Source organism: Temnothorax nylanderi, unplaced genomic scaffold (genome assembly GCF_030848795.1).
Source record: "Temnothorax nylanderi isolate EJ_2023f unplaced genomic scaffold, tnyl_v1.0 TNYL_tig0031_pilon, whole genome shotgun sequence".
Taxonomy (NCBI): domain Eukaryota; kingdom Metazoa; phylum Arthropoda; class Insecta; order Hymenoptera; family Formicidae; genus Temnothorax; species Temnothorax nylanderi.
Window position 1 is genome coordinate 791431 of NW_027249093.1, and position 12959 is coordinate 804389.

Sequence of the window (12959 nt, forward strand, 5' to 3'; positions counted from 1 at the left end):
TGTAGTGTAATACGAAAAGCAACTAAAAAATCAAGATACATATGTATAATAAAATACATAAAAATACAGCATAAGAAATTATAAATGTAAACTTCTATCTTGAAATTTTGAATGCAAACTGCAGATCGTTTAAAGTGGGCTTCATTCATTGTAGAAACCACGACACCACACTTGGTAAACAATCACAGGGAGATTTATGTATACAAGTTTATTTGCACGAATTGTCCTCTGTTATAGATACATATAGAAATAGATAATGAGATACATGTATAAAAAAAAAAGGAGAAAGAGGTTGCGCCGGTGAGAAACAGGTACCGCGGCGCTCCAATGAGTGCTGCATCGTCGCCTCGCTGGTGGAAGATAGAGATTGTAAACGAAAGACGTCTCTCGTTCAAAGTGTTCGTTCAAAGTGGCAGTTTCGAGAAACTGAATGATACATATTGGCATATTGCGAGTAAGCACGCGTTTCACTCGTAGGAGACGCGAATACATGACCCATTCATCGCGATATTGCGCGACATTCGCGGACGCTCTCCATGCGAATGGAGAAAAAGTATCGAACGAAATAATTTTGTTAATTATACTCGTGATATATTGTCTGAAGAATCATTCTTGATTTTAAGTGAGCGAAGACGATGCGAAATATTAGGAAATTTAGTCCAATTACGCGATCGCGCGATTGTTGTCGATTTTAAGAAATGATGTACATGTATCCTCTCCCTTCGCAAGATACCGTGATATCGCAAGATATCACGGAACTCGCGAAAACGAATCGGCCAGGAAAGAACGATCGCAGGGAAGCTCGATCGAATCAGCGACCAAGGCCAGCCCATTGCCGTTCGCATCAGTGAATCGCGTGCCTCGCAGTGTCATACAATTAGAAGTATTCTAATTCGTGTGTAAATACACGAGAGTGTACGTCAACGACCTAAGATAATGTATCTTCAGTCCTCGAGCCTGTTTACTTTGCGACGAGATTGATCTTCGGTTGGAATCCGTTCTCATCCGCGGTGTAATCGACCCTGCAATTAGAGAAGAGGTTGTTTAAAGATAACTGTCCAAACAATATATTCCCGAACAATGCGAGCGATAAGATTTTTCGAGCCTGTAATCATTTTTGTAATCCTAAAGATCACCTTAGACGATTCACAATTCGTGTTAAAGTCCAAGGGTAAAATTCGATAACGCGCCGTGCAATACAAAGACACTTGAAAATTAAATACATACGTACATAAAATATAAATGCATATACATATCAAAATACATATAAAAAAATATAAGAAATGTATGTAAAAAATATAGAATTTTAAGATATGAATTTAACATGAATTGCAGATCTAATTGTAAGTCTTTAATGATTAAAGTTAAATTTTTATAAATTCTAGAATGACCGAAATAGACCAAAGTAGATGTTTCATCTAAAGAATAATTTCTTCGACGCTTTGAAAGAATCTTCAGCTTCGGAAGAATCGTAATACGTATATAAAATACACACACGTACACATAAAAACACAGAATATAAGATTGGAAATAGAATTCTGTCGAATTACGGGTCGTCTAAAATGATCTTCACGGCGATCCACTATGGGACGTTTGTACCTGTTTTTTTAAATCAAAATTAGAAAGATTGGTTTTCATGAGATGAATTTGTGTGCATAGGGGTTTTTGGAGTCGGTGGAAGATCGATGGAGTCGACGCAGGCCGGTGGAGAATCGACGGAGAATCGGAGGAGGATCGATGGAGTCGACGCAGGCTGGTGGAAGGTCAGTGGAGATAAATTGTCTCAAATTTTTCCCTATGTGTCATTACTATTTGTCGAAGCTTTTAGAGTTTTGAAATATTATGGAACTTCACTTTAATTTTTGCTATTTTTGTCCAAAAAACAGGTACAAACGTCCCATAGTGCGCTCTCACGTACCTATACGTGTGTCCATCCGGCCCAATGAAGCTGAAGCTACCGACGACGCTCATTATTTCGTTCTCGGTGCCCTCGTTCTTCAGTTCCGCCGTCTCCTCCCTCTTCTGGCCGTCGCTCTGCTCATAGCTGAAACGGTACCCGCCTACCCCTATGTTATTCGACTCCTCTTGCTTCACGATCGTGATGTCGTTCGGATTTTGCGGCGCCGCGAGAACGCCGGCTGCGAGCGCCAGGATGACGAACACCTGCGTGACGAAGAGAGGTAAGAAAATCATTTCGTTAAGGGAAGAGAAACAAAACGTATCGTCTTTCTTCGTCGCCGTTGACTTCTGTTAAATTAATCTTTAATTGAATTTAAAGGTATATCTTTTACCGCAAGATAATTTAAACATTTTCTTCAAATGTATTGTTGATAATGAGTCATTGTGCGGATGAAAATTCGGTCGTTTCCCGGAATCTGATCTTTCAGCTGTCACTATCAGATGTGTGTTACGAAATAAAATCAAGTAATATCGCTTGCACGGCAAACAACGTGTCGTAGATCTTAATTGCAATAATTTCGTTTATTCAGAGAAATGATGACTCGTTAATTGATTTATCGACTCAGCCTGAGTTTTTTTCGAGTTACATAATATCGTAAAAAAACGAAACTTTCTCGCGAATTGGCCGGAATAAGTAAGTAAGTAAACACAAGCACACTTAAACTCGACTTGACCCGAATTTCTAGGATATCGATTTGAGATTTCTGCTTAAATAATATATTCGAATATTAAAAGGTCGCTGTCAGATTTCCCTTGAAATCGAGGAGGAACAAAAGATAGAAATGTACTCCAAATTAATCATCGAAATTACAGCCGTTCCGCGACCCTGTAGACGTTCTCCCGCGGCTACGTCTATCACGCCGCGAACGAGTGTGCGTAATCTCACGCGCGCACAAATGTCACAAATCCTCTTCACTTTCACTGTTGCGCAAAAATTGGGTGGCTGCGTCCGTATCGGGAGGATACCCGGCCCGAAAAAATCGGCGGGGACCCTCTCACGATTCGGTCCCTTCTTCCGTTCCGTCCCGCCCCGAGAGGTCTAAAGAAGAGCAATCGCGTCGCTGACGATCTCGATATATCTAGAGTACAACGTATATCTCTTTCCCTCTGTCTCTCTAGATTTCTAGAAGATAGCACCCACCGTCTTCATCGCGCCAGGATCTTTTGGTCGAACGATCTGCGAACGATCCTTCGCGGCCCTTCGTCCTTAAACGACGACCGATACGTAGATACCGAGGATTTCTCGGTGCATCTGCCTTTATATAGGAAAATCGCGGTGCCGCGTTGCACATCCCCCCACCTGCAGCACGTGCAGCAGCAACAGCCCCCGACGGATTCGCGGATGAGTCTCTCCCGCAGCAAGGATGCATCCGCGATCTGACGGTACGATCGCCGTTAGATGCTGCTCGTTTGCGGGCTTGTATTGCTTTGCATTGCAAACGCACGCTGCTGCGATAACTTATGGTACATTTGCTGTAATATGAGCCTTGTTTTATGACAGATTTTACCGTAAAAATACCGTAAAATTTGAGAAAATTTCATATTCTCGAAAAAAGGAGATCTTAGGATATCTTCCCTAAAATGAATAATTGCTTTTCTTATCAAGTCTTATATCCATTGGCATGTAGGTTCTTACAGCTCTATTATTTTTTATTCTAACTCTACTAAAAGTGAATATATAGGTATTGAAATAACCATGCAATCAAAAAGCCCTTATATTGTGATTACAAATTTTTCATATAATTTGTAATTATATGAAACATCAAATTATAATTTGCTAATTCTATATTTATATGTACGTATAATTAACGTTGATTATATATATGTACATACCGTTAAAGTCGATTATATATATATATATATAGTATAAAATCAACTTTATTTAATTACATTTATTAAACTTGCGGTTTTGTAAAAAATAAGATAGCTTTCGGGGCAGTTACTGCCTTTCGCAAATTCGCGATATCGCTGCGTCGCGCCTGTTTCACCGCGTACCTCACGTTAAACGAGCTTCAAAGCGTAAACACAGAAATGCAAATTTGATTATAATTGGCAGAAATCAGCTGTAATTTACGTGTTAAGTTTTGACACTAACGAGTGACGGAATAACGACGCCCTCCCCCTCCCCACGCAGTTAATATTACTCGCGCGTAATCGTAATCGCTACCGAGAATCCTGATATACAGGTATCCCGCGTTCCGATTGCAGATACAAATAAGCCGAACAAATGCGATTTAAAATAATGAGCTTATTACATAAGTCATTAATTCTTCACGCGCAAATAAAAATGCCATTTACTTAAGCGTGCTCGCCGAGGACGATAAAGGCGTGACGGAACCTAACGACGTTCCACCGCCTTGTCTTACGGCGTTAATGATATTTACCGATGCAACGAGTTATGCACGCGACGTTCGTGCGTTTTACGACCGTGCATGCCGTTAATGTGCGCATCTACGTGCATTTACAACGACGCCGTGCGCAATTATATTTCGAATTAGACGTCGGCGCATCGATATGCCGCACGAAGAGATCGCGCTGCGCCTGGATGCGCCTTCGTCGTCGTCGTCGTGTTGGTGCGTTTACGCGTTGCGCAACGACCCTCTCATTCTGAAACACCCGGGAACACGCTCGCGTATTTATATTTGTGTGCGTCTACTCCGTCCGCTGTTCATTCAGGTGCATCGCGAAATGACGCCTTCGAAACGTTTTCCGCGGCAGGAATCCGCGGAATCATTGCCAAGGGCGACCCGGCTGCACAAAGACGATTGTTCCCGTTCTCATCATATTACAAATTACAATGCGACGACTTCAATCGCTGCGTACGATCTTTATTCGTCTCGCGCCAGCGCGATAAGCTCGGTCCCGATTTTATGAATTAACCGCCGTCGTCCGTCTGAAATTTACCTGAAATTTACTTCAAAGTAAGCGAACTTTCGAACGTAAAGTACCCTTTTTTGCGCACAAGTGAAGATGTAACGGCGAGATCGTACGTCTTATATAAATTTCATTACATATATACTCGATGGGTTTTGGTCTCTTATGTCCATTTTCACCAATGCAGATTAACTTTAATCTTGGTTTAAGTTACTTTTTATCTTTTTCTAATTCTTAGAACGACATGGTAGACAATGGTAGACATTAATCTCATCTCTTCATCTCGCGGACTTTGAGATCTCGCGGCTTCGCGCGGCCCCAATTCTTTTCGATCGCGCGGATTCGCGGGCCCCCGTTCATCTCTTCTTTTCTGCTTTCGTTTTCGCGGACGAACGCAACTCGAACAAGGCCACGGTCGTGCGCGGGAGATGCGTCGTCGCATGCACCTGGAGCGCGCGCGCGATCTTCGCCCGATCTCGACCCGAAAATGTGAAAGCCGAAACTCCCCGTGGCGCGGATTCCTGCCGCGCCGCGGTTTCATCGTCGCCGGCCGTAGGCGACGTTACATTACGCGCGGCCGAAACGTCCTTGGTCATTGTGACATTTGGTTTTCTCGAAGTCGTATACGCGCGCACACCGGAGGAAAGTTGGTGACGTAACGTACCGGTGACCTTGCCATTTCAGAAGATGCGACGGCGAAGCGCTCGCGAGGAGGAGCGCGCCTCCGGCCACCGCGTCTCTTCGCCCGTTGATAATATTTTTTTCTTCCTCGCTCTTTCTTCCATCCTCCCCTCCCTTGTTTTCCTTTTCTCTCTCTTTCTCGTGCGTGTAACAAAAATAATCTCTCAATGTTTAATCCTTGGGCATCTCCAGATTTTTGAATATTGCCCAATGTCGCCGTCATCGATGCCAGAAATATCTTCGACGTATTTTATGCCGAAAGAATTTTTGCTACAAATAGATTCTCGATATAGCATTGTGGTAGCGTTGTTCTTCTTGTTGGGTACAGGGAAAATCTCAGGAAGACAACGAGGATATCGTAACAATTGAATGCATTACGATTGGGTTTGCCCGAGGCGGACAATGTCGCTTGGACGTAACGTGATGGTTTTGCCTGTCGCTCCGATGTAAAAAACGATTTGTGCCGCGCACCAGGTCTCGGACGTTCTAATGTCGAAACGGCTCCCATCTTTTCGTCTTTACGCTTTTTGTACGTGAGAAAGTCAGTGTTCGTCACGATTCGCGACCGTAAACGCAGACTCCGATGATTATACATCGATTATGCAAAGATCACGAAGAAGATGATTCTCTCTCTTTCTCTCTCTCTTTCTCTTTAATTCCACGACCCATTTACATACGGTAAATTCCGCGGTAATTAATTAAACTTCGATTATCATATCACACCTCGTAACAATCGTATCGTTATTAATTACCCTTCAAGCAAGCGCTTTCAATTTTCGGCACAACTCTAGTGAAGCGAAGTGTTTTGCAAACTTCGATTTCTCTATACATTACTATGCATCAAGTAAATATTCATACACATACACACATACACATATGTATGCACCCAGAGATGACTCTCAGAGAAATTAGCAAACTTACAATGCGATTGCTTGTACGATGAGCATTATGCGTCTTCAAAGTACGCGAGGTATTTTATTGCACGCGTAAGCACAACACTTTATTTTACTTTAGTAAGGAGCCTTATTTGATTTCTTGCATCATCACAGAAACGTTACACCTGTTAGAGATGACGAGACACCTCAAGAGACTTCGCTATTTTAATTAATCTTCTGTCAAGGTTTTGCTTCATTAGTGAAGCTTCTCGTCATGAAACTTGTGATTAATCGAGTTAACACAAAGATTTTTTATTCTTAAATTCCTGAGAAACCGAAAAATGCATAAAAATCAAAAATCTACAGGGAAAGTCGAATAATCTTTCGCGTCGAGTCGAAATATGCCAAAGATAGGGCCCACACAAAGATGAATAAATCAGCATTTAAAAAAAGCGATTGGGAAATTTTGCGTCACCGCGCATCGCTCGCGAAAGATTAAGCTACAACGAAGTCTCGTTAACTTTAATAACGTATCACGAGACAGCGTAAGTGAGTGAAATAGTTACAAGCGACGTATTAAAATGTCAATTGAAGACGTCGCTATTTCCAATAGAGAACGAATTTCACCCTCCTCCGCGGGGGATCGGTGATGAATGATTTACGAGGGGGCGGCGCACAGATAGTACATTGAGAATCGCGCAATGAGGGACCTTTTCTGCATTAGCTAGGCATCACGTGCGGGGTTACAACCTTAAATTCCAAGTAAGGACGGCGCGGTGTTAAATTCCAGGTAATCTATCGAAATGTCTATATCGTACGTTAAAATTATGCAACCGAGGCAGACTTCGGGCTAGGCAAGGAAAACGCAAGCTTTAGGTTTCGCACACAGAAACATAAAAGAAAATCCTTGGAAATATCTAGGACTGAATATACAACTCATAACTTTTATTTATTAATTTTTGTATTAAGTTTTGTAAGACTAGAAAAATTGGATAATTATGTAAATCTTTGAATCTTTTCCGAGTTATATTTATTTCCAAGAGATTTATACATTTCCGAACAATAAATTTATATTATTTAAAAAAAATTGTTCGTCTTTCGCAACGATAGAGATTAAAGAAATAAATTTGATTTATGCGTGATGGACGACACAGCAGCCCTCAGTTTTCGATTTCAGAAGTTCGGCGAAACGCGAGAGATTTAATTACTGGTTGAACGCCCATCGCCCGGAGCGGATTCCGAATAAAAGTCGAAGATGCGAACGAATATGTGAAGCCGTTTACCTTTAATGGATCTCATTGACACTTTTTTTCGATCTTCCAGTCGCGCTTTTAACGCGCTATTGCAAGATCGTGACACGTAATTTCGATATTGAAGGACCGTCAGCGTGCCATTTACGTGCAAATAAAATTCTTCGAGATCGATTTAGTGAGACAATTCAAAAAGAAAGAGAGAATGAGAGAGATGTGAGCTTATGCGATGATGAACCCGACTTCCAAGGACGTTGCAATAAGTACACAGCCCGCCGCGTCTCGCGGTGAGACAAAGAAAAAAAAAGGAAGACTCGCGAAAGCGAGTAAATGTCAACGAGTTGACCAGCTTCTCTTCTCTCCTTCTCTTCTTAACCCGCCACTTCGTGCTCGCTTCGTTCGTGCATCGTGAGCGTCGCGCGCTGGCAATATGCTCGCGGCAGATGCAGCGCGACGTCGCGTCGCGACGCGATCTTTTCGCACGCACTTACGATATTTACTTGTATCGTATTGTGCTTTCGCTATTCTACGAAATCTGCGATAGCGTTTTTTTAGAATTTGCTCTGTTTAGTGAATACACCGATTCTCTTGTAATTTATAATTTATGTTATTTAACATAAATGATAATAATGTAAATATATTTATTTTAAATAGAGATTTAAAATGTGCTCTCTTTAAAAAAAGTTCGACAGATTCAATTAAATATACATTCTGCTAAATCTGCAACAACGTTTCTAGAATTTACTTAGTTTCGTAAATACATCAATTCTCTTATAATTTATGTTACTTAACTTAAATAAATATATTGATTTTAAATAGAGGTTTAAAATGTGCTTTCTTTGAAAAAATTTAACACAGATTGAATTAAATATATATTATAAAATAGTGCATAAAATGTGTGATCTGGAATATATACGTATAATATACTCATATTATATCATTGCACATTTAAAACATGTTCGAAATGTTTATACTTATCGTTTGAAACGTGTCTCTTTAACATCATTTAAAACATGTTTTAAACGTGCAATAACATGTAAAAGACATAGTATTTTCTTATTTAAAAAAAATATATATAATTTTTACCAACTCTGATTGTTGGTACTTGACTCTTTGTCGGCTGCAGGAGCGACAGAAACACGTTCCTCTTCTCGATCGCGCAACCGGCTGCAAAGGTCGGCCGTCGCGATCGGCAACCTCACGTGAGAAACTGCGAGAAGTGCTCTCGCTCGTGCTCTATCCGGTCGATATTGCCCCGGAGTCTCAAATGTCGAACGGGATTGCGTTTCCGCGGGCGCGATTGCACGATGTCACCGGGACGCGGAATGTGAGGCGAGAGATCGGACGCATCCTCCTTCGTAACAGAATCTCGACGCGCGGGATTACGCGCCGATCGTATACTTAATCGCGTTGTCCTGAATGAGATAAAATGTGTCACGGTGCATTTTCACGTGAGTGCACGGTTCATTCGCTCCGCCAGTCTCTTTGAGGAAAAGTTCACGGCGGGGTCCCGGCAGATTATCGGCGAATAATGAATGCGAGCTGCCTGCGCGCAGCCAAGCGCGCTTCTAAGAAATTGAGGAGGCAGTAATTGATAATTTTCCGACGTCTCTCCGTTCGAGCGTTCCTTCTCGTGATGGCCTTCTGCAACGTACAAAGATGAATGTACGCGCGTTTTATCGATATATCGCGCACGAATTGTTGAACGTGTTCGTTTCCTCCGCGCGTTCGCTTTGAAAATAGTAATCGAGAATAATACTGGCAAAAAGGTCGACCATTAATTTAGCAAGATACTTAGTTAGCAGTTTTCCCATGAATGAATTTCGATTATGGGAGTCCATAGATTCCGCGGAATATGCAAAAATCTGTGTGTATTCTGACTGGTGACCAAACCGGCTTGGGACGACTTCACGAAAACGTCGACGTGTTTGATAATCAGGATACGAGAAAGTATTCTTCGTAACTTTGGCCTTGATCTTAATAATCGTTTCCGCCGTTAACGGAAATAAACCCGCGCTTCCGGGAGCCAGTTTTACATTTATCTGCCTCTTCTTGGCTCACTTGGCTGCGTGAATGGATTTGGATTTATGTACATTGGATCAGGCGCGAGGTAGAAGGGAAGAACATCTGCATTTTTCATCACGGAACGCTCTGGCATTGATCCTCTACCGAAGATAAGCCGTTGTTTGCCTTCATTCGGCATGTAAATCTCCGCGATAAGTGGCGCAGCGTGAGTTTTCCGGATCGCCTTACGAGAGAAGGCTCGTATGCGAGCGCAATTATCTCGCAATTCGATTATCTCCTTTTGCGATTTCGTTGTTACGTCTTTGTTCTCCCATACATCAACGTCTCGTTAAGCCCACGAACTACAGCTCGCGTCATATCTCCAAATAAAATTTTTGCTTACAATTTTATGTAACATATATTTTGATATATGTTTGCATTTTTAATTTCTTTGAAAAGGTTGTTCGTAATAATTTTATATGCATTGCATAAGATTGAAAAATAGAGAAAATTTTAAAACTCGTAAACTCCGATACAACTCACAGCCTAAATGGGTCTCATTGAATTTTTCACGTAAAATGAAGAAGAATGTCTCGCGACGATTCTTTTCTGTTCGATGTAGAAAAGAAGTGCGGCATTAAAGAATGCCTTGCAATCTCTTGAAGATATACACATATGTATCCATACCTCATAACGATATAATTTAAAGCGAAATGTTCTTTCATCGATAGGCTCACCTTTCGCGGTGCCGGCTACTATTCATCGCCACCTTTAAGCACCCTCGACGGACCTCACCGGCAAGAGGTCACATCCTGCTGATGTAATTATCTTATCTCCGGCTACGTCACCGGCGTGGTACGCAAGGAGAATCCCGCGAGTGAATTACGACGAGGATATATCGCCGAGTAATCGTATCGCACGCGGCAAATGCACGCGGCTGATTCGACCCGGTGGGCTCGCGCCTTCGGCGATGGTTTATTTATCGCGAGGTAAGGTAAATCAATCGACGCGCGGCCGTGTAGCGCGCAGAAGGATACTCGAAGGATATGAATTACCGCGAGCCGCGCTCAGTAGTTCGCGATAGGACTGGTCAGACGAGCGGCGGCTGCTTCGCCGCGGTGCAAGTGTGCAACGCCAAGTCCCCGCAGAGGCCCAAAGATATTAATTAAATGCCGCGGTATTTCGAATCTTAATTTTACTAATTGTAAGATTCATTTTATCGCGATTCGCACGACGAATCAAGATACACCGATAACTCTTCTCGAGATAACATCTCGAAAGAGAGATTTGTAAATACCGAGGCCTGCCGCGCGTCTTGAGAGTGGCCTCTGCTGCTCGGAACGCTGCTTTACATCGTAATTAGCGGGACGCGTAATGCCAATTACCGGAGGAATCCGAGAAATCGTAAAGAATACCAATTAAGGACGGTCTCTCGGATCCGTTTTACCGCCTCGTCGTAAATTCAACAGCTGGCTAGGCCAGCTGTATATCAGTTTCCCCTTTAACCGAGGAGGGAGAATACGATAGATCAGAAATACGCCGTACCATGCGACTTCACCTCGTCGTCTAATGCATGCGCGGCGCAGCCGGTACCGGTGTACAGAGCCCGCCGTCCGTCCGCCGACAGAGTGTGGCATTTAGGATCCGTGCCGTCGTGCTCGCGGCGGTGATGTTACGCAAGGTGCGCCTTTAGCCGGCAACGGCGACGACCTCGCGCGCGCGGTCCAGCAGGATCTCTTGCGAAATTCCCCGACCCGAGTGCGCGAGTTCCTCGTTGAAAAGCGACAGCCTCGTCTTTTTCCCAGCGGGATCGACGGGCCCGCTCCACGGGAAGCCCGACCCTGTTGGAGTCGCGACACGAGACAGGCAATTTTCCCGGACACGTAAACTCTCGTATATTCCTTTAGCTATTTTTCGTAAAAAAGGAGGAAAAGCGCGCGAGGCGCGCGTCTCGACATTTGAGATCTCAATCCCGTTTAGATTTCCATTCGCTCTGCTTCTCCGTTTGAAATTGTGACTTTTTTAGCTCGCTTAATCGTGAAGCCGTCTTCCGATATCTCGTGGAAATTGCTGCCGAAATTGTCAGTGAAATTGCCAGCAGGCAGATTATTAATTGTCAGCATAGGATGATAGAGATCAGGTGTCAACCTCCGGGGTCCGCGATACCACGCAACACCTCTGAGGAGTCTGAGGATCTTTTGCGTAACAACGCAACGCGTGACGGACAGCTCGCATCTGTTTATCCCGGAATGATCGCCCGCGTCTCCTCTGCAGCCAGCTGCACCGTCCGCAGCATCGTCGCGCACACAATCGATTATACAATAACATCGCGCCTTGAGAAGACGCTCCACTGCAGAAAGGAAGAGTCACGATCTGACGTGGCCCGCCACGGGACGATGCACTAACTCGGCTAGTCATCTATATATGGTGTCCCAGAAGCCTCGATCTCTCGGGCTTAACGACCTTTCGCGAATTTCGCGGCTTTAGTACAATAATTTTACCGGCGTTACGTCCGATATTACGCGAAACGTCTGTTACAGAAGAAATTACAAATATACTTTGTATCTGAAATCGAATTTCTATACTCAATATCGCTGTGAATGTGTCGTTCAAATTGTCTTCTCTATTTACCTGTTTTAAAATAAGATTTTACTTATAATTTTATGTGCCATTTGATTTATTTGACACGTGTGTGTATTTCTAATTCTTTTCAAATATTGTCATATTATGTCGCATTAAAATTTGTCATAAATTTAAAAGTCGTAAAATTAAAAGAGTATAAAAACATTCTGTTTTTTTCTCAAGAATTTTGCAATAGTCTAATTGAAAGAGTCAAATCGGCGCGCGCAATTTTTTACTTATTTATTTGCGACTTAATTTCTTTCTTATTTTTTATTAATAATATATGGATCGACCGTGTATAAGAGTCTCTTTTTCTTTATTAGAAACTAATTCTCTACCTTTAGGGACTCGCGGGAAAAATTGTAATGAGGAACGGGGGGGGGGAGGGCATAGAGTGAGTGAGACTATCGGAAATATTAATGTTATCCTTCGTCAATGATGTAAATCAACGGTGCCGGCTAGTTAATTTGACGATAACGACTCCCGGGTATTAATCAGTAACTTAGCCTACGGCGCTTGCATTGTGTATTATCAGCCGCGAACGTATTCAATTATATGAGGCGGGGTGCATATCGATATATAACGTAGCCACGTGTAACCTCCGATGGCTCCGATTACATGTGCGTATATGATATAACGGCGCGATACGCGGGCTCTTGATCATAGACGTATCGTATTAGAAAGTCCGATAGGA

At 42.8% G+C, this 12959-nt stretch overlaps 1 protein-coding gene across 1 annotated transcript; it reads right to left on the bottom strand.

Moving 5' to 3' along the window:
• Positions 1 to 193: 193 nt before the first annotated feature.
• On the bottom strand, positions 194 to 3567 carry LOC139770649 (cuticular protein 28). The gene is made up of 3 exons (XM_071702724.1): positions 3101 to 3567; positions 1919 to 2163; positions 194 to 1022 (listed from the first exon to the last, which is right to left on the bottom strand). Exons 1-3 carry the CDS (start codon positions 3107 to 3109, stop codon positions 962 to 964), a joined length of 315 nt encoding a protein of 104 aa, XP_071558825.1. The 5' UTR covers positions 3110 to 3567; the 3' UTR covers positions 194 to 961.
• Positions 3568 to 12959: the final 9392 nt, after the last annotated feature.

What these genes read in the sequence shown, in the direction of transcription:
- LOC139770649 (XM_071702724.1), bottom strand. An exon ending in CCGGATGGACACACGTATAG is followed by an intron (nt 1,023 to 1,918) that starts GTACGTGAGAGC and finishes CTCTAATTGCAG; the next exon opens with GGTCGATTACACCGCGGATG.